This window comes from Lagenorhynchus albirostris, chromosome 11, assembly GCF_949774975.1.
Source record: "Lagenorhynchus albirostris chromosome 11, mLagAlb1.1, whole genome shotgun sequence".
NCBI lineage: Eukaryota > Metazoa > Chordata > Mammalia > Artiodactyla > Delphinidae > Lagenorhynchus > Lagenorhynchus albirostris.
The window spans coordinates 20,864,612-20,886,785 of NC_083105.1; the positions used below are offsets into that span (position 1 = coordinate 20,864,612).

The 22,174-nt window shown below is 42.7% G+C and overlaps 1 protein-coding gene across 1 annotated transcript in view; it reads right to left on the reverse strand.

Moving 5' to 3' along the window:
* The window catches only part of ANO4 (anoctamin 4), a 454,222-nt gene that overhangs the window by 143,413 nt on the left and 288,635 nt on the right, over nucleotides 1-22,174 (reverse strand). The window contains exons 8-10 of the mRNA XM_060165661.1: nucleotides 16,387-16,487; nucleotides 12,985-13,029; nucleotides 3,142-3,273 (exon numbers count right to left, since the gene is read on the reverse strand). Of these exons, the coding sequence (XP_060021644.1) occupies nucleotides 3,142-3,273; nucleotides 12,985-13,029; nucleotides 16,387-16,487 (278 nt within the window). The remainder of the gene's footprint in view (nucleotides 1-3,141; nucleotides 3,274-12,984; nucleotides 13,030-16,386; nucleotides 16,488-22,174) is intronic.

A 22,174-nucleotide genomic window follows, 5' to 3' on the forward strand; every position in this document is an offset into this window, starting at 1 on the left:
TTTCCTCCTTAGTTCTCCTATCTTGAAAGCTCATTTTTCACCGATCACTCTCTTTTTTCAAACAATAATGCCAGGCTTTCTCACAGAAAACTACTTGTGGTTTTTCAAGCACCCCATTCTGTTTCATGTCTTTATATATATATATATATATATATATATATATATATATATATATATATATATATTTTTTTTTTTTTTCCTGTGGTCCGTGGGCCTCTCACTGCTGTGGCCTCTCCCGTTGCGGAGCACAGGCTCCGGACGCGCAGGCTCAGCGGCCATGGCTCATGGGCCCAGCCGCTCCACGGCATGTGGGATCCTCCCGGACCGGGGCACGAACCCGTGTCCCCTGCATCGGCAGGCGGACTCTCAACCACTGCGCCACCAGGGAAGCTCGTGTTTTTATACTTTTACACATATGTTATTCTCTCTTTTTAGGATGTGCTTCTCCCTTACCTACCTGGACACCTGTCATCCTTCAAGACCCATCTCAAGCATTTTCTTCTTGTGACCCACCCTCATCTCTTATCAACCTCCTTCCAAATCTGGAGGATGGAGCACTCCCTCTTTTAAGTCACACCCAACATACTGTCTACAATTATTTAAAACGGTATACTCTCAGAGGAATGGATAAAGAAGAATACTCCTCAGCCATAAAAAGAACAAAATAATGCCATTGGCGGCAACATGGATGGACCTAGAGATGATCATACTAAGTGAAGTAAGTCAGACAGAGAAAGACAAGTATCATATGATATCACTCATATCATATGATGTGATATCATATGATATCACTCATATCACGTGATGTGATATCATATGATATCACTCATATCATAAAATTAGGGGAACCTAATTTTTAAAATGATATGAATGAACTTATTTGCAAAACAGAAACAGAATCACGCATTTTGAAAACAAACTTATGGTTACCAAAGGGGAAAGGGGGGTGGGGGAGGGATAAATCAGGAGCTTGGGGTTAATATATATACACTACTATATATAAAACAGAGAACCAACAAGGACCTACTGCATAGCACAGGGAACTCTCCTCAATATTCTGTAATAACCTATATGGGAAAAGAATCTGAAGAAGAATGAATATATGTGTAACTGCATCACTATGCTGTACACCTGAAACTAACACAACATTGTAAATCAACTAGGCTCCAACATAATTTAAAGTAAAATAAAATGATCTATTTACTAGGTAAGGTCAAGGCTGTGTCTAATTTATCTTTATATCCCCTGTACCAAGACAGTGTCTGGCAAGAAGCAGGCATCAAATTAGTGACCGCTGAATGAATCAATAATTCAGTGAGTGAATACCAAAACACGTCAAAAGGGCTTCTCAAATATACGTGAGAGATGGCTGAATGCCGCCATCCCACATGCTATCATCTCTCATTTATTATATAGTTTAAAATACCTGTAAAGGTATGATTCTCAGTTCTAGTCCCTAAAGATCCTGATGGGTGCCCAGGTGCTTCAGATTTTGAGAACCCTCCTGAGAAACTTCGTTCTAAAGCCAGAACATGAGGAAACATAACCAGCATGAAAATGAGTAGGAAATCTTCCTCTTCCATTTACCTGTGTCCCTTTGAAGTAAAACAAACCCCAGGCACACAACATATATTTCATTGATTCTTCCACCCATCCATCCATCTAAAATTTTTGAGACCCTCCTACACTGTGCTAGGCACTCTCTCAAGCGGGTAAGAAGCAAAGTGAAAACCTGCACGTACACCAGACTCTACTCCAGGAGGATTTAAAAACAAACAACCACTTGTGTAAGAAACTTCAAGATGAACAACACAGGCACGGTGAGGGTTTAAATTAAGAGTGGGAACACATCAGCTTTCATCTGTCTTTTTCTTTTCAGAAAACATGCTAGGTCCTGATCTCTGACTTAACATGAAATCTTGCTCAGTTCTTATTTCCCATGGAGGATTTAACTAGGATTTTGAGGGTGGGCTCTGAGTTTCACGTCTTCTTCAATAACCCTATTAAACCTTCACATAATGGGGCTTGTTTGGCATCAATCTAACCTGTGGGGATCCAAAGTTTGGCTATTTCAGTAGTTTAATGGAGTTGCTTCCCGTGCATTATACGTTTTGATGCAGAGCATCTATTCTTTGATTTTTCTTCTCTCCTTCGCCCTCTAGAAGCCCACAGGCTTTAACTGATTTTTCTGTTGCTGAAATGTGCCCCCAGCTTGCACTCCCTGCAACGGCCATTTGGTTTATTTTTTTGTCAAAGTTGGCAACCTATTTTTTAAAAAAATCTGTCACCCCTTTTCTTCCCTTCAGGCAAGTCATTTTTACTGAGGCTGTTGTTATATGGCTGGAACAGGGAGAGCCAGGAATTCCTGAAGCCTGGCTGGGATCAAGGCCAGGCTGACTTGACTTATCCTCCTTTTAAGAGGCTGTCTTTGCCTGGTTGTTTATAGTCTTTGGCATGGTTTTCTCTCCTACCACCGACCCTGCCATCCGGCCATGATTTCTTGTCAAATCAGAAGCTTCAGAGTTAATTCTTTATCACTTTCACAATTCCTCAAATACTCAATTACTTGGCTAACCTCCCTCCCCCAACCACACATGTAAAAAGTGACAAATTACTGTTCAGAGACTGACAGATGAGCCAGGAAGCCAGCTGCTAGGTTTTGTGGCTTTTCCTGGGGCAACTTGGTGAGTTGTTAAAGAAAGGGGAGCTGAAAGGTGAACTGAGTTTTGTTTTTTTTTTTTAACTCAACAATCCCTCTTTTTAATAGGGCAAGGTGTAGACCAGCTTCCTTACCTGCTGGCTTAAGGCAGATGAGCCTTCAGGGGGCTCCAAGCACTGGGCTTTGGCGAAGTCACAAGACAGAAGTCTGGGTCTCTGAACCACCACACAGAATGTGGTTCACCAACACACACACGGACGAGCGTTCAATTGTGTTAAGTCGCTGAGACGTGGGGATTGTCTGTTAGAGCAGTTTGCTTACCCTGACTAATATAAAAGGGATATGAACACTCACAGGACTGTCAGGGGAGAAGGGCACTACGCTGTTCCTTCCACGGGCCAAGGAATCAAAGGCGCGCAGAGAGGGCTCTACCACAGCTGCATGTCCTTAGTAAGACAAGGGCTTTCACGGGAAACACTCACTGGTGGATCCTTTGCTGGCTGAAAGGGGCAGTGTAGCAGTCATTCTCCTCCAGGTCTGGCAGTGTCTCCTTGTCCAGCCTCATTGGCTTCTTAGGTAACCATCTCCGAAAACTGCTTATTTGTTTATCGATCCTGTGGTACATGAAAGGCAAGACCAAAGGGTACAGCACGTCAGCATTGCCCCAAAATATGGGAGGGAAGTCTCCACAGAGCCGTAAATATGACCCACACACCGCAGGCATGCTCACTGCACTCACGAAACTCCCACTCAACAGACAGAAAGAAGAGAGCCGAGACTCTGTTCTTGGGATTTCACCAAGGGGCTTTGATATGATTGTCCATGATATCACAGCTGTGAGTCATATGTCTACACATGCCAGTGAATGACCAAGGAACAGAACAAGGCTGGAAGGCTCTGGAAAGGAAGTGGACAGTCCCTTAAGCAAAGCAGCTGAGACCTTAACTTTGTCCATCCTGTAGATTCCAGAAACTCATTGTGTGCTTGGAAAATCTCCCCATCTGAGGTCTGGGAAGAGCTGTAGCTATAGTTAGCTTTCAGCGAGGGGTGACAGTGCATCCCAGGGGATGGACCGTACACAGAGAGCCCAATGGCACGATTTGCTTCCTGCCCCTCACACCTTCCCCAAGCAGGCTCTCAGCAGATGGCATGCTGTTTAACTTTCATGTCTCTTTTCAAGCTGAGACATGAAAGTTCTCAAGGTGCTGGGGCATCATGACACACGTGTGTCACTCTGGCCAGGGCACACGATGATACCAAGCCAAGGGAAATGACACTGTCTCCAAAGCGGTTTTCAAGCCATGGTTTCCCCCCCTGGCTACCTCCCTGTTCCCTCTGATTTCTGCTGATGAAAACATCTGGCTTCCAAATGACCAGATTCTCACCCACTCACAGCCAACCATTAGGGGGAGCAAATACCACAGCAGACTTTTAAATGATGATGCTACCTCCGGTATCTGTACCCCTGAAATGTTTTTTCTCCAAGGGCACATATCAAATAGCATCTCTGTGAAGCAGACTGAACAGGTACCATTCGCGTTTTACACATCACAAAAGAGACCCACGGCCAGGGTGATTATCCAGCCAGTGAATAAAGCCAGAACCAGATGGCAGACCCTGCACTCTTGATTTTAAAGATCACCCCCATCAAAGTAGTTGACAATGGGAATCTTCACTTAGGGGCTATTCAAGGGACACATTTCGCTGGGGATGAAAATCTTTAAATGCCTTCTAAGTCTATTAACTGACAACATAAGGAATTTGGGTATGCTTTGTTTCTTTTCCCAATTAAAATCATTTACATGGCAATTTATCCTTTTCCGTGAAACTCTCAGCTGAAGGGATTATTTTTTATATAACCAATCAACTCCAAAATGAAAAATAACAGTAATCTTCTCTTCTACCACCTTTTATCCTCAGCTTTGTTCCAGCCTCACCACAACCCCCCACTCTGCCTGGTGGTGGCTGTCTTTTTTCCAGAGTCCCTGAAAGTTCAAACTGGAAAGAATCCTCCGGCTTCTTTAAGACCCTCGTCTCCAAGAGGACCTGTCCCCACCACATATACACACACAGAAGTAAAGACCCTACTCAGGGTCATGTACCCAGAAAAGAATAATAGATTAGAATGGCCCAAAGACTGAAGAAAGGGAAAAAGTTCCCATCTCCTTCATCCTTCAAGTCCACCCCATTCTCCCCATCATCTCTTTAAAGACACTTAAAATACTTTGAGATGATAAGCTTCAGAGAGGTGATATGACACAGTGGTTGAGAACATGGACCCTGAGGCTGGAGTGCCCAGATTCAAGCCCTGGCTCTGTAATTATTAGCAGTGTGACCTTGGGCAAGTTATTTAACTTTGCCATGTCTCAATTTCCTTATCTGTAAAATGGGCATGATAATGATGCTCAGTTCATAGGGTTGTGATGATTCACTGATCGATGCGTATACAATGTCTCCAGAACGGTGTCTGGTGCACAGTGAACACTGGCTATTATCACTATCTTTTCTTTTTTCCCAAAGACAAGCATTTGAGCAACCAGTTTGCCTCTTAACATTTTTGTCCTTCTGCCCTTCAATTCAAAAGGTTAATTATGCTTCACCAGCATCTATCACTCGTCCAAGTTCAATGATATAGTCCTTAAATTAGACGTCCTAGGTTAAGCTGGTTGCCTTCCCTGTGGCTCTTGGCTTTATTTCATCTGATTGCCTTAAAAGTTGTTCACGAAAGAAGACTTTGGCCCAGAGGTTTTCCGTAATAGAGCTTTCACCTCCCACATCTCTCCAGTCGGCAGCACTAATCGGATTACACTTTGCAAAATTCGCATTCTCACAGAATCTGGGCTCTGCGCGCAATGACTATGAATTAAATCCAGATGGGTACAGTGCTCAGTGTGGATAAAAACAAAGCTGTAAAAATTCAGGCATAAATACTCCATGGGAACGAAATGGTAGCTTTCAGCAACCAGCTTGTGGAACCACAATTTAAGTGAAATGTGGAGATGGTGGAGAGAGAGAACAGAGTATGAAAGTGATGAGTTCATTGAAAAATGAGGAGGGGGGGAAAGGAAGTGAGAGGAGGCTGCTTGGCATGGTGGAAAGGAGCTGGGATTTGTCCTTGGAATGCCTAAATCCTGGCTCTGTTGCTTATCAGCTGTGTGACCTCCCACACATCACTCACCTTTCTGAGCTTTATTTTTCAAGGGTTTTAAAATGGGGTCATTACGATCATCATCATCTTATTGACCTCACAGCGTTGCTAGGAGGCTTAGAAAAGAGGACGTGCATGAAATGCTTTGGAGAAGCTGCTAGGCAGAAAGCAGTGTTATTAATAACTCCTTCAGGACCATGGAGGCTAATGTAAAAGGGATGGAAAGGAGAGGAAGTGGGCTTTTGAAACACTATGGTAGAAGAAAGATATTCAAAAGATACCTTAAAAACAAGCCCCCTGAGACACTAACTGGGGGTGGAGGGTGTGAACCGGTCTTCATCGGGGCAGCCTGAGAAGAAACAGGAAGACAAAGCATGGGCTGTCTCGGTCCCACCACACATGCCAGTCCAGGCTGTGTGCTCACAATGGACAGAAAAAATGTTCAGATGTGACCAGCAGTTTGCGTCCTCTTCTGGCTGGCAGAAAGGCCCCCCAAACATTTCTGCACCCTAATCCCAGAACCTGTAAATATGTTGTGTGACATGGCAAAGGGACTTTGCAGGTGTAAGGTGATGGGCCTTAAATTAAGGAAAGCATCCTGGATTACTCAGGGGGACCCATTTAACCACGAAGCCATTTAATAGCAGAGAACTTTCTCTGGCTGGAGACAGGAGAGATGAGGTAAAAGGGAGGTCAGAGAGATTCAAAGCATGAGAAGGATTCAACCGGCCACAGCTGGCTTTGAAGATGAAGGGGGGCAGGAGCCAGGGAGTGTAGGCAGCCTCTAGAAGCTGAGAAAGGCCTTTGGTTAACAGCCAGTCGGGAAACGGAGACCCCAGCGCTACGACTGCATGGCCCTGAACCGTGCCAGTCACCTGGCTGAGCCTGGAAGCCAATTCTTCCCCAGCGCCTGCAAAGAAGAGCCCGGCCGGCTGATGCCATGATTTCAGCCTGTGAGACCCCAAGCAGAGAAACCAGTTGAAACCTCCCCCAGCCCAGACTTGTGACTTGAAGAACTGAGATAATAAATTTGTGTTGTTCTATGCCGCTAAGTGCGGGAATGTATCGTAACAGCAATGGGAGACTAACACACCTCTCCAGTCTTGGGCCCATCTTCCCCTTGAGATCTGACCTTGGCCAGCCAGGCCCCCATGGGCTGAGACTGACGTTCTACACGTTGCCCCTACCTCCCAGGTAGGTGGCTCGGGGAACAAGGGGTCTGTCCCTCTGTGGCAGGATGACGAATGGTCACTCTTCCACAAACCCACTCCTGTCCCCAAACTGTGCCACTCAGACATCAGTGAGGATCCCTTTCACCTTGCAAAGGAAAGACACATAGTGCAAAAGCCACCAGGTTGGAAAGCATGAGACTTAAGCTGGATGCCTGGGACAAGCCTTTTATCCCTTTTATCCTCACGGGGCCTTCGTAGCCTCATCTCTAAGATGAAAAATCAGATGCTTTCTCAATACATGGTGGTGACTTCAGCAATAATATCTTGGCTCTACCATTTTAAACAAACTTGAGTTAATAAAGAGTTTGCCTTTAGGGATGTCTCTGGCGGTCCAGTGGTTAAAACTCTGCGCTTCCACTGCAGGGGGTGTGGGTTCGATCCCTGGCTGGGGAACAAAGATCCTGCAATGCTGGGGTCAAAAAAAGAGCTTTCCTTTTCAAGAGGCACAGTGGATAACCTTTCATATAGAATGATGACTCTGGAGTCAGCTGGAATTGGATTCACATCCTCGTTGCCCAGAACGAAAATGGTGAGTGTCATGCTGGGGAAGGGACTAAACTCCTCTGAGCTAATATACCCATTACCTAAGGAAGTGGCGAGGATAACGCATACGTGTTCGCACAATGCCTTGGATGGACAAAATGCTCAATGAAGTAGTGGTTTCTAGGATGAAGAAAATGATGATGACAATGAACTTTTATTAACCGAGTTCTCAACAGACGTTCAAGAGCTATGATTCTCCCTTGTATATTGAGGTCTGTGCTTCCATGTCTCACAAATATCCCTAAACAGGCAATCCTGATATTTACTTAGGCCTGTAAAAGTCAAGAAACCAACTAACCAGGAAGCACCCCATCTGTCTCTTCAACATAGGAGTAGGGCTGATACTTAGTAAAATCTTCTCTGACGGGGAAAAGAGGAAACATCAGCTTAATGATGGAGCACTGACTTTGGTTGGATACACTGTCACTCTGTTCCATTTCTGCCATTTACTGAGCAAAAGCTGCCTCGCAGACTGCACAGGCACCTCAATAAAGATGGATCATCCACTTGGGTACTTGTGGCCTTGACCTGCCAAGTTAATATCTAGACTAAACGGTGAGTTACTTTCTTAAGAAAGTCGTTCTGGTGGTAAGTTCAGGGTCCTGGACCAAATGCCGGTTCATGACAGGTGAGGTTCTGCATAGCTGGAAAGAGCTGCCGGCACAGCACAAGCACAGACAAATGGGCACAGACCTGCCGCTTCTTCCAGGCTGTGCCTTTCCAGGGTGTTCTTGGAAATGTGCCTCGGGAAGGTCCTTGTTAAAACAACTTGACCTCCATTGTAAAGGTCAAGTTATCTCAGTTGTAGAGGGGAGAGAGACAATCTTACCCACCTTCAGGAGTGGTGATGATTACGGAAAAGGCCACATGCAAAGGACTTCACCCCTAACAGGCTAACCTGTCTGCAGGCTTTTATAACTCACTGGCTGTGCACAGAGTCCCAACCTGGATGCTGAGGGTGTACCCTGAAGAAGCAGAAAACAAGGGCCTTTCCCTGGAGCCACTAACAACCCAGGAGGGAGTTTGTGCTAATGACAACTTAATTAGGCTGAATTAAATGAAACGGGCTACTTCAGAGACACCTGCTTTTCCCCAGACCAGAACATTATAATAATAGCATTAGGTTTCGAACAGTTAGATTACATTTTCAGAGATCACGTGCCCAGAGAGCACCTACAGGTGAGTACCCTGTATTTGCAGCCTCTCCTTGGATAGTTAGGGATCTTGGGAAGCTACTGCCATTCTTTTAGGTCACAAGGCTGCTAACTGGGGCACAGCTTAGAAGAGTCCAAAGGCTTTGGAACATTTACGTATGTTAATTTGTTTAAGACGAGGATGGAAACATCCAAGCCGTTTTGTCATGTTGCCTGTATACTCATCGGATAAGATTACGATGGCACTGAGCGTATAATGCAGTAGGGACCAGCGTTCATTCTGCCAAGCATCGCAAAGGAGAATATCAGGCAGGATGTGCATGGGGGCGTGGAGGCAAAAAGAATGAGTAGTAATGAGACTGCAGCTACAAGCCACCCACAGTCAACAGATTTATTACTTTGTAAGCATATCTTCTGCAGATTATATTTGTATGATTTGGTGAAGGCAAAAAAATAATAATAGTAAGGCAGAAGAACGATGATAAATTTCCTTTCCTGACTGGATAGGTAATTTGTAATACCTGTAAGTCTGCCCAAAGGTAAGTGTTGAAGCAGCCTTTAATAGACCAAGTATGTGAATGAAAAGAGCATTTACTCCAGAAATACATATCTGAATTACATGAGTGTGCTTTATGACGTCAGGTGATCTTTCATAAATAAAGATATTTGTGAAATGACGCTCTATTTTTCTGCCTGCTCAGAAACTTCACAATTTCTAATTCATTTCTCTTATCCTGAAAGGAGGTAGGTTTGTTTCAAGGGTGCTTTCACAGATTAATGAAGTGGAATATCATTTGTAAGAATGAAACTAAAAGCTCAATTAAATATCCATACGTAGCATGACATGAGAACTTTAGAACACTGGAAGTCAATATTTTACTACTGATGTACAACTAGGATAACAAGTTATAGATGTGCCCTTCAATTTGTAATGTCATCCCTGGCTACAAAGAGACACACACTCTTCACCATCTAAATCAGGCTGTTCTGAGGTGAAGTGAAGAGTTAAAGCAGATACAAAATTTTCTGACAAACTGCATTTAAAAATTTGCACCAGACACTGGGCTTCAATAAGTTATACCACCAAACTGATGTCCCAGATTTAATCCTATGTGGTAAGCAGTAAAGCTTAAGAGGTCATTCTGAATCAGTGTGTCATAAAACCATAGTTGGGACTTTTTTCCCCTTTATTTTGACCCAGAGTCTTCCGGTGCCTCCTAAGGCCTAGATTTTTCTACAGTTGTAATGTGTGCACTTAAGTAGTCAGCTATACAGATACATATATCCCCATATCCCCTCCCTCTTGCATCGCCCTCCCACCCTCCCTATCCCACCCCTCTAGGTGGTCACAAAACACTGAGCTGATCTCCCTGTGCTATGCGGCTGCTTCCCACTAGCTATCGGTTTTACATTTGGTAGTGTATATATGTCCATGCCACTCTCTCACTTCGTCCCAGCTTACCCTTCCCCCTCCCCATGTCCTCAAGTCCATTCTCTATTAAGGAAGTAGCATCAAGTTTTCCAGGCCAAAAATTAGTATTTAGTGAGCTGTTCTTCCAGTTCCAGGAACAAGGGTTTCCCCAGCTCTTATTCACTCCCAGCCTCCCTTCTATACACATGGAGTACATATGATGAGTCACGTGGTCACAGCCTCCTCTGCTTTCCTCCTCTTGCTCCTGTTCTAAGGTAGTAGTGACCCCTCACTGCCTCTGATTCATCAGGACCCTGCCCATTCTCCACCAGCTGTAATTTGGTTTCTATTACTCTCTACTCCGTAGTCATCATTCTCAAAATGTACTAGTTCCAGACCAGCAACAACAGCATCACTTGGGATCTTGGTACAAGTGCAAATTCTTGAGCCTCACCTGTGGGGATGGGCCCAGCAACATGAGTATTAAAAAGCCCTGCAGGTGATCCTGACGCACGCTAAAGTTTGAGAACCACCACTCCATGGAGACTGCTAGCACGGTGGTTACCATGGTGACCAAAAATCAATTCTCATCTCTCATCCTTCATCAGTAGCTGAAGAACACCCCTTCCTATGGGAACTCATACGTGGTGCCTTTGGCACTGCCTTCCCTTAGTTCTCCTCCTACTTCTTAAATTGTTCCTTTTCATCCTCCCCCATCTCTTCCTGTCTCCTTAAAGCAGACTTTCTGAGCAATTGCTACTGGCCCTCTTCTCTTCACTCCCTGCATTGTTTCCTGGGAAATTCCATCTACTCCCCTGGCTAAGGTCATGACCTCTATGGCTCTGTCTCCCAAACTGGGTTCTCTAGCTTTACCTCTAGCTTCAACTGCTGTGCCATCAGTTTCAAAAGCCTTCAGGACACCAACACCTCAAAGACCTACTGTGAGTCCATGTAGAATTATTAAAACAAAATTCACCACCTTCCTTACCACACCTGTATGTATCTCTCTGAATTTCTACTCTTCTTTTGCCTCCCGATCCCTTAATACGGAAACCTCTTTCTATCTGCCACCATCTCTTGTTTTCCAAATACCTGCTAAGTCCTTTTGCCTATAATTTCACAATCTTTCTCATATATTTTGCTGTTTACTTTGTAGACTATCTTTTGGCTATTCAGGGGGAACTACAATCTGAATGTTTTAGAGTGAAAGCTAAAGAGAGAGAGATTATGACTTATTTTAAGGAAGCACTTTCTAAGTCAGGTGTTCACAGATGGGTTTAGGAATACGCTGTCTCCAGAGATGTTCCAACACAGGCTGCCTGATGATACAGCAGAGGTTCAGGTAGCCAATGAGTGGTTAGACTTGACGACATCTGATATCCCTCCAACCCCGAGATTATATGGGTCCTTTTATCACCATTTTCTTTCAAGCCCTCACCTCTTCAGTCCCCAGTCTATGTCTGACACTTCAGGCAGTCCTGGTGTTTCTATACTTTTCTTTGTGGTCTCCTTTTCCCCCAAGCAAATTCTCACACCTGTGTATGGAGATTCACTCATTCATTTGCCCCACCTACTACACGCTAGCTGCTGGAAACAAGGAACTGGATGAGCCATCCTTGCCTTCGTATACCTTCCAGGTGGACAGTTGGACATCTACATCATAGATTACAGCACAGGCCCAGTAATCTGTGTTTTAATAAGCCCTCCAGGTGATTCTGATGCTGGCCAAAGTTTGAAAACTACTGACATAGGCTAAAGTGTGCACCAAGTTTTTGTAGAAGGTCATTATATGAAAAGAGATTCGTCTCACTGTGGTGAATCCAAATGCCATGGCAACTGCCTGATGAAAGAAGGATTGCTAATAAGGATGCTCTCAGGGAAATGTTTGGAAACCACGTCTTAGTTTCTTTAAAAGCCCATTCTCATGTCACACTTTGCTGAGTGCACGTGTATTTGAGTAACTCACTAAAATATATCAACTACTCTTCCACTTATCCTTCTGCATAGCACATTAACAGAGTGAATAGGAATCTTAAATCTCACAGAACTGAACTCTAAGATTTTCAGACAAATGCAATGGTATCCAAGTTTAACTATCAGCTCAGCTCAGGGTGAATGGTTACATAAGACCAATTAAAAGCTTGAAATTAGAATGCCAATGATCACCACAGAGTCAAATTAAAGGACATCACTGACGCCTCCCCTTCCTCCCTGGCTTCTCAGAAAACAAGGAGAGACAAGCTTAGGAAGGATTCATAGCACAGTAAAGGCAATCTTCATCCAGTAGTATTTTTTGGGAGGAGGGGTAAAAAGAGGGTAGGAGGGCTTCTGAATAAGGTCATACAACTGCCTACTTTATTAACAAACTATTACTAACATAGGCGGACCCCACCCAGAGGGCCAAGAAACCATCTGCTTTTGGAGAGGGTGACTGTCTGCACTTAGATTTCAAGTTACTTATAGCAGAGGGAGGAATCTGTGTGGGGAAAAGAGTAACATTCAGACCAAAGATGCTTTCTAAACAGCGGGCCTTTCTGGTAATTTATCTAATAGAATGGGGAGAGAAAAAACCCCAAACCCAGCCTCAGTAGACTTGCAGATAAATTCTGTCCTCCCAAGTGTGAAATCACAGGGAAGACTCTAAGAGGAACATTTCCATCTTTGCTTTTTTTTTTCCCTAGGCTATTTCCCTAACCTGAAATAGCGATTTTTGGCACGGCAGCCGGCTTTCCCGTGTGACAAAGGCCCGTCTTCCCCAGCTTGTATTCCTTGTCACTGTTGGAGCACACAGGCCAACAGCTAAAACAAACGCCATCATGACAGAGCATGCTACTAACCTGCTCATGAACTTGTACCGGCGGGGCAGGTAATAGATTTTTCTCCTGGAAGAACAGCAAAAATGAAGCCAGTCGAGAAGAAAACCCATCGTCAGTTACAGTTTGAACTAGCAAGGAAGGAAAGGAGATTGAAGATAGAAGCCTGTAAGAGGTGAAGAAGAAAAAACTAAAAAGAGATTAACAGTGAGAAATGTAGTGGGAACGGAGGGCATGCATTTTTTGAGTCATGAAATCATATGAAATCGTCTCCATTGATATCGCCCCCTCTCCGTGTTACCATCATTGTTTACGGCTGCTCTTCGCCTACAGAACCTGTGCAGAGCAATAATTTGGAGCAATTGGTATTTGTAGGAATTCGGCTGAGGTCAGCTCTTTTTTCAGGAGGCCGAGATGGGTTGCCAGCCTGCTGGCAACATACATAATTTAGTGGGCACAGGATCACATTAACTAATATTTATATAGCGCTTTAAGTTTAGAGAATGCTTCTCTCATCTGATATAGGCAAGGGTAATATAAAACTACATATTTATATTTGACAATCAGTATGGGAAAGACACTAACAAATAGGTATCAACATCCTGTTATGAATAACCACACTAGAACGTACTGCCTAACCCCTGGCCCTCATACAGGTGAATTCAAGAGATACACCAAGGAATCCTGGGAAAAGATCTTTTTAAAAATCAGACTTATTAAGGATCTGTTGGACTTCTATATACCTGCATTTTAAAAAGCATTACAAATGTAAATTCTGGGTGTAGTGTGAATGGAGAGCACATGTATCAGATGCTTTGTTAAAATGCAGTCTCCCTTTCTATAGTTTGGGCTTCAACCAATGGGGTGGTAATGAAATGAACACGGTTTGTATGAATTCTGAACCGTTCCTGAGATATCTCACTTAGAGAGAATGGGAAGTTTATACACCAAAATTTATTTTGCATATCTGTGAAAACACAAAAACATATCCCATGTTGTTAACAGGCAAATTATAGAGACAAGAGAAAGATCAGTGGCTGCCAGGGGTTTGGGTTGGGGGGAGAAGGGATGAATAGACAGAGTAAAGGGGATTTTTAAGGGCAGTGAAACTATTCTGCGTGATACTATAATAGGGGGTACCTGACACTATGCATTTGTCAAAGCCCATAGCACTGTACAAGGCAAGAAGTGAAACCTAAAGTGAACTATGGACTTTAGATAGTAATAATGTACCAATGTTGGTCCATCCATTGTAACAAATATACCACACTAATGCAAGATATTAATAATAAGGAAACTGTAAGTAGGGTGAGAGGGGGTATACGCGAACACTCTGTACTACCTATTTAATTGTCTGTAAACCTAAAACTGTTTTAAAAACAGTCTATTTAAAAAACCCATATCCATGGACATACAGGTATTTAGCAGAAGCAGCCTTTATTGACAACTTCCCACAAGAAACCTATTACTCGACTTCCTTTTAAACATTGGAGAAATAAAAATCCTAGGAGACTAAACCTGGGATTCAGAAGTGCAGTCTACAGAAAATAATAAATAAAGATTCTTGGAGGCATTTAAATAGTCAGCTAAATTGACATTTGAACATTTTGGTGAACTGACATGGCAGGACAATTCCTGCTTTGGAATGGAAACACATATGTCTCCATAGACAAATAGACAAATAAGCTAGAGTTATCTGTCTAAAACACCGGATAAAATGAAAGCATAAATTTTAAATGCACCAAGTTGCATCAAGTGAAGTTATGCTTAGGTAAACTCACATCAATATTAATAAGGCCAATTAGTGGCCACACACTAACAGTATTTCCTCCTAAAATATTGCCCTGTAGGAATTCCTACGTTTAAGATTATAATTCATAGCTATTATGGCTTTCATTTTATTGCCTGGATCACAGTCTCTGAATACTGCATAAGAAAAGTATTAATGCTGCTTTCAGGCAGCATTTTTCTGCTATGTAATGAGCACACAGAGGTATTATCTATGATGCAGCCAGGCGCTTCAGAGATGAAATGCTTCCAGGTACTAAGGGAATTTGCTCTGTACCACGCTGCTCATGTTTCTACAATCTGCTCAGGTTCTGTGCTTGAGAAGTGTGTTCTGGCAAAAGGTTTTATGAGGTTGCTACTGGGGAGGGGGGTATCAGTTTCACTAGGTTTGACTACTGTAAAACTACTACTACTATCAAAAGGTAGACTTTTTAGCTCTGTTGGCTATAAGATGTTGGTCTGATATATGACTGTATCTAAGCATAGATTTATTTTTGGTCCTTGTGTGTGATATAGTATTAATTCACATTGATAACTGAAAAGTTTAGAACTATGTTTGTCTCAATTCTTTCGGGAATTTTGCCTTAAGGAAAATAGATGCTAGAAATCCAGCCTCTATTTTGAATTGGTATTAGGACATAAAGACCAGTAAACAAAGAAAATAAGGTGCACCAAGGAGATCTATTACAGGCCTATGAATGGAAATTGCCCTTCTCTAAATGTGTTCCTAGCTCCTCTTCGTTTCTAAGAATGTAGATGGTTCTTTGTGTCGATAACTTTCCACAGCTCATTAAGAGGTATATTTTAGAATTGGCAGTTTGTCTAATATCTGCCCACTGACTTGGTCTTTATGGGCAAATTGTGAACTAAAAGTATTTAATTCTTTAGTCCCTTTGGAACTGTCCTTGGTACTACACCCCTCCACCTCCTTTGAGAGATTCCATTATTTCCACATATCTTGGCATTTATAACTTGAGGTTTAATACTTTATTTCATTTCCATCTAGCCAATGATCACTTTTTCTTAATCTACAGGGAAAATAAGAATATTCACTGTAAGATGGAGGAAAATTAATCCCTTTAAATAACTGAGAAATCCATGCAAAGCGTTTTCTATTCCCCTAGGAATAAATATCAATGCTTGTGCTTGTGCAGTATTTATGACCTGATTTTTTTTTAATTTAAAAATAGGTTATTTAAAGAAATAAGATCAAAAAAAATAAATAAGATCACATTTTCCTGAAATTTCTTGAACTTGTTTCAATGGAAGTAGATTTGAATTTTTTTCTGGAAGGGACCAGTCAGTAAGGACCTGCACCACTGATCCTGGGGTCTGGCCATTCAAAGAAGCAGTACACAGGGTTTCTAAAAATGGCACTTTGGAAATGAAAACGCCACTTGGAAAATATTTCTTTCTCACAGGCAGGTGAACTATGTGCCCTTCTAAGGACTGAATTAGCCAGACATTTTCACAAAAAGCCATGAAGCCATTATTAGCCATGAGGTACTTATTGCATTTCCTAAACACTTAAAGGATTTTCTTAGAGTGTTCCAGTCCGCATTTCAGTTTTATTTGTTTTGAGAGAGGAGTACATTAGTAGCAGAGAGAATGGGGGGGCGGGGACACTTTTACACCTACCTGAAAGGCATTCTTACATTCATTTGTTCTGCATATCTTCCGAGCACTTCCCATGGGGCATGCAACTTCACAAAGATAATGTCACTATTTATTAGAGAGGACTGAAACAGAAAAAAGAAACTAAATTGAAAAGTATATCCAAGTCTCCTATGGTTTCAATTGAGTTGGAACTTAGAACACATGAACTTGTACAGAGTTTAAGATGGGGGGCATTCTTCAGCGACAAGCTGGCTCCTTATGTGAGCATATATACACTCAACCAATACACCACTGTGTGGCAGGCACTAGAGAACCAGTTTAGGAGCAAAAGAGATATGCATGGCATTTACATTCTGCAAAACACACACAAAAGAAGACAGGCAAAAACAAGTTAAAGAGAGAGGGACAGATTCAGAGCTACGAGTATTCTGAAGACAACAAAGTCTTAGGAGGAAGCGTTGGGGTAGGGTACCCATTTCTTTGGGCAAGGGTCAAGGAAAGTCCTCTCTGAGGAGGGGACATGTGAGCTGAGATATAGAGAAGGAGCCAGCTGGATAAAGAGCATGGGATGAATGTTCTGGGTGCCAAGGCCCTAGGTTGGGAAATAGCTTGGTATGTCCTATGGTCGAGGGACAGGGAGGCAAGTAGACGGGCTGGGGTGGATTAATCATGGAGACTGGAGCGAGCAGAGGGTGGAAAGGTGGGCAGGAACATGTAGTGCTTCACAGCCCACAACAAGATGGTTAAACTTTATTCTAGGGCCACGGGGAAGTCATTTTGATTTAGGCGTTCAAAGATCACTGTGGCTACCGCGTGGAGGATAAACAACAAGGGAGAGCTACAGCGAAAGCAGAGCGAAAGAGAGAGGCTCTCAATCATACAGGCAAAAGCAATAGCTGGTGGTGGTGGAGATAAAGGGACCCAAGGGATGTGAGTCTTAAATCTGGGTCAGTATCAGCAAAGGTTTTTCAAAGGACTGTGTTCTTTGGCCCCAAACCTTTGCCTCCTCTGGGGCTTCTTATCAACACAGAACTTAGACAAGCAAGTAAAACTAGAGCTTCATACTCTGTTAACCCCCCAACACATTTTGATCTATGCCTCTGACCAAGGGGACATCTCCAATTAGGAGATTTCCTTCAGAAGTCATTTCTCAGGGGGAGGGCTGAGTTGTGGAAGGAAGCAGAAGAAAGATGAGAAACAGTAAGCCAGAGCAGTTTAAAATTAGCAAAACGGCCAATTATTTAGCCATATCCTTCTCGCACACAGTCGTTCTGAACTGCATACTATTTAAATTTTTACAGTTTAAGAGTATCAATTTAAAACTTTGTAGTTTAAGATATGTTAGGCCTTTGTGGCTGAACTCTCCCTATAATAGTATTTATAAACAAGCCGATATTTTTACACAGCTGACAAAAAAAGCTCAACTTTATGCTTTAGCTGGGGTGCATTTGCACTACAGGGAATTGTTTTTACATTGCAGATGAAATGCAATTGTAATTCATCTCTTGTATTTTCATTCAGGGTCTTCTGGTTAGGCTTATAAATAGTGTACTTAATTCATAAGAACTCCTCAAGATATTATGAAAATCAAGCTGGTGTCAACTACAATGTTCTCAGGGACTCTGGTGACACTGAATTTCCCATGGGGAGGAGGGCCAAGGCCCAAATCCACAATGGTGGTGGTGGGGTACCCTTTGATATTGGTTAGGAAAATCAAACTTTCTGGCAGTTCGGGCTGAAATAAGGTTTTATCTTTCAGCTTAGGATAAGCAGACCCCTGTCTCTAATCCCCTTGAGAACAAGGGAAGTTTCTGTTATTCATGGGTGAATCCTCTGGGCCTAGCACAGTGCCTACTACAGACGGTACACTCAACCAATATTTGTCTAGTGAAATGTGAATAGTTAGTCCTGGCTCAAGTGAAAGCTGGGAGTCCTATGAAGCCAGAAGTGAAGAAGATTAAGTGACTCTTGGAGCCCACATAGCCGATTACTGCAAATAAGGTGCCCACGCAGGGAACAAACACGCCAGCAACCACTGAAGAAGGAATGACTAGGGCTGTGTCTCTTTGCACAAACTGGTTTTCTGTTTAGTAACCTATTACCTCCCTGCACTGGGTGCTTAGAGCCAGGTAGCCAGGGGTAGTGTGAATGAGCTCATGGGTGGCAATGGCCATACAGGAATATATAGAAACACAGCACACACACACTCCATTGTGTCCCATTCATGTCTGTGGACGCGCTGATGCCTTGATCTGAGATGTTCTCAAAGCTTATCAGTTGAGCATTCTTGTGCTTTGGAAAAGATTGCCACTTGTTTTTCCATATATAATATAGTTTTCTAAGTTAAAAAGCAGAAGAAAGATTATTTTTCCTTAAAATGGGCCTTTCTGGGGCTTCCCTGGTGGCGCAGCGGTTGAGAGTCCGCCTGTTGATGCAGGGGACAGGGGTTCGTGCCCCGGTCCGGGAGGATCTCACATGCCGTGGAGCGGCTGGGCCCGTAAGCCATGGCTGCTGAGCCTGCGTGTCCGGAGCCTGTGCTCCGCAACGGGAGAGGCCACAACAGTGAGAGGCCCGCGTACCGCAAAAAAAAAAAAAAAAAAAAAAAAGGGGGCCTTTTTGTTTATACTAAAGATACACTTCAGAGTCTGGGAAGGTTTTGTAGCTTCCTCACTTGGGAGGTTTCATGGTAATACCGGGAATGCTTTAAATTCACCTAGCTTTCTGACAAGGTTCTCACTTCCTGCTATTTCTTCTCTCATATTCCCATGAGAGAACGAGTAAAATTGTGCAAAATAAAGAAGATGGGAATGTGACTGATTTACAGAATCAGTCAAACCTTGATTTAGATAGAGGATAATCTTAGAATATACTCTCTTCATGGAATTACTGTGATTGCTAGTTTTACAGAAAATATACAATCTATTGCAAGGATAATCATTTTGTAGATCTCCCATGAATGTATGAAAATATTAAGGAGAATACAGTACTATGTTCCATTTAGGGCACGTTTTACGTGCCATACTTCTGTGTGTTGGAAAAGCCAAGTTCATCTGAACACATACTGAGTCAACTGAACTTCTAATGTGGGATCTCAACCATTTTCTGCATAAAAGAGCAACTGCTTTGATTAATTCAGCATGATAAAAATAACTCCATTTTCCTATTATTTCAATTAGAACAATAATTATAAAACCATCACTCTATTTTTTAGTGCTTTATAATTTTAGAAGCACTTTTACACGTTACCTCATCTTATTCTCCAACTTGTAAGAGAGGCTTTACTTCAATTTCTTAAAGAAGGAAGAGACTAAGTCAAGTAAGTCACCCACAGCCAAACTGAAAGTGTATCCCAGGCAAAGCTGAGTCCACAGCCACATCCCCTGACTCCCTTGTCAATTTTATCTGATAAACTCTGAGGTTTAAATAAATCCATGGCTTTTATGTGCATTGAAGACACAATCTCTGAATTCTTTATCAGTTTATACAAACTAATCTGAAAAGAATTTTGTATTTCAGAAAACAAAGCAACAAAAACAAAGAGGGAAAATTAAGCTATATTTAAGATAATCTTGAGAAAAATGTTAATTGAATTCCCATTAATGATGATGAATGTCTATTCGTGTGTGTGTGTGTGTGTGTGTGTGTGTGTGTGCGCGCATGCTTGCACACCTGTGTCTATGTGTATGGGACTTATTACTTATACTCTGTTTTTAAGGAGAAACTGAACTTCAGCCCAGACAAATAAATGTGAAACAGATGATTGCTAATTATATAGCTCATATATCACTCTTTTCTCCGGTGCTGAATGATTACGCTACTGTGCTTAAATAGGTTCTTCCTTGTTATTAAGTATTCCTTTCCACATAAATCCAAGTGTGCAAGTGCCAAAATGAAGAGAAATAAAAATGAATTTTTTGAAACATAGAGTTGTTTCATTAATATACTGCAATAAAAAGCCCTTAGGTTAGAACACTGGGGAGAAGAAAAATGACCATTTAGAGGAGTCTGGAAAATCTCCTTAGAAGAATGATTGGAGAAATTAAGAAGTAGCATGGAAAACACGTAAGATTCACAGAAAACATTCCTTCTTTCTTGTTCATTCAACAAGAACATATTGAACATCTTCTATGTACTAGATGCTGAGAATGCAAAGATATATAAATCATGGTCCTTGACCTGAAGGTTAGATACGGCAACAGTAAGGAAAAGAATAAATAGCATGCCATGATCTAACGCAAGCAACCCACCTCTCAGAGACATGCAGATGCACACATCTCTCCGTCTCACGACCCCCAAAACCATGGCTGGAAGAGGGTCTGGGAGCAGGGGCATGGAGGCACATCAGGAACTCAGTTCAGGAAATGCTAAGTAAGTTTGTGATGGTCACGAGAAGATGTCCTGTGTGTAGATAAATGAGTCTGGAGCTCAGGGGAGCAGTCTGGGCCAGAGATACAAAGTAAGTGTGGCCAGGACATAGACAATATTTAAAACCATGGGATTGGATGAGGTCAATCTGGGAGAGAGTACAGGTACAGAGCCACGTGGCTAGCTGGACCAGACGTTAGTTAGGAATGCAGACTCTGAGGTTTGACTGCCCATATTCATATTCATATGTCTACCTCTTACCAGCTCTGCGATCCTGGACAAGCTATTTAACCTCTCTGTGCCTCAGTCCGTTCATCTGTAAAATGGGAAATGATAGCAATAGCTATCTATTGAGTTGTATTAAATGACATAATACAGGTGGGGTACTCACAGTACATCCAAAACATGTTAGTCATCATCATCTCTAAGAAGGGCCACACCACATTGGCAGTGGCGGGAAGAACACAGCTAGTTACGTAGTTACAACCTGTGAATGTGACAGATAAGGAGCGAATACCTGCAAAGGATTTTCCAGTCTTTGACCAGAAGGCTAAACCAGAGGAAACCCTGAGAGTCAAGCCCCCAATTCCTATCTTCTGTCCTTCCACAGTCCCCTACATGTTCCTCCAAGGACATTCATTCATTCACTCATTCAACAGACATTCATTAAGCGACGACTATATATACCAGGTACTCTGCTAGGTGCTTGGATATATTACGGTAGCCCAAATTTACAGTCTGAAGCAGGAGGCAGACATTGAACAACAAATAAACATATGATTTAAAATTATGAAAGGTGGTAAAAAGGACAAGAATTACAGTGCTGTGGGCCAGTAGAAGGCAGGGTACAGCTGTTTGATCCCTGCCGCCATAACATCTAACCTCAGATCCAAAAGCTGAGAAGATGTCAGCTATGGGAGAAGCCAAGTGAAAAGCATTCCAAGCAGAAGGAACAGCAAGTACGAAGACCCAGAGATGGGAGATGACACTAGGAACTGAAAAGGCTCAGGTGACTGGATACTGTAAAGTGTGAGGCAGGGAGAATACCTGATAATAGGGCTGAAGAGGAGAGCTGGGGACACACACTACCAGGCCAGGTTCAGTGCTGTAAGGAATTTGGATTTTATTCCTAAGGTCAATGGGAAGTTACCAGCGGATTAAAGACAGAGGGGTGACGGCATCACTTGTTTCAGAAAGTACACTCTGAATGCCCTGTGGGGAATGTCCCAGGGGGAGCACAGGGCTGAAAAATTCACTAGAAAAGTTATTCCAGGAGGCCAGGTGAGACAAGATGGTGGCTGGAACCAGAAGGTAAATGCGGCAAGGAAGGGAGAAATGGACAGACTTGAGATCTACCTGAAGGTAGATTTGAAAGGACTTGGGATTGATCAAATGAGGAGAGTGAGAAAAGAATCCGGCGTCTTAGAAGCATGTGCAGGTTGTT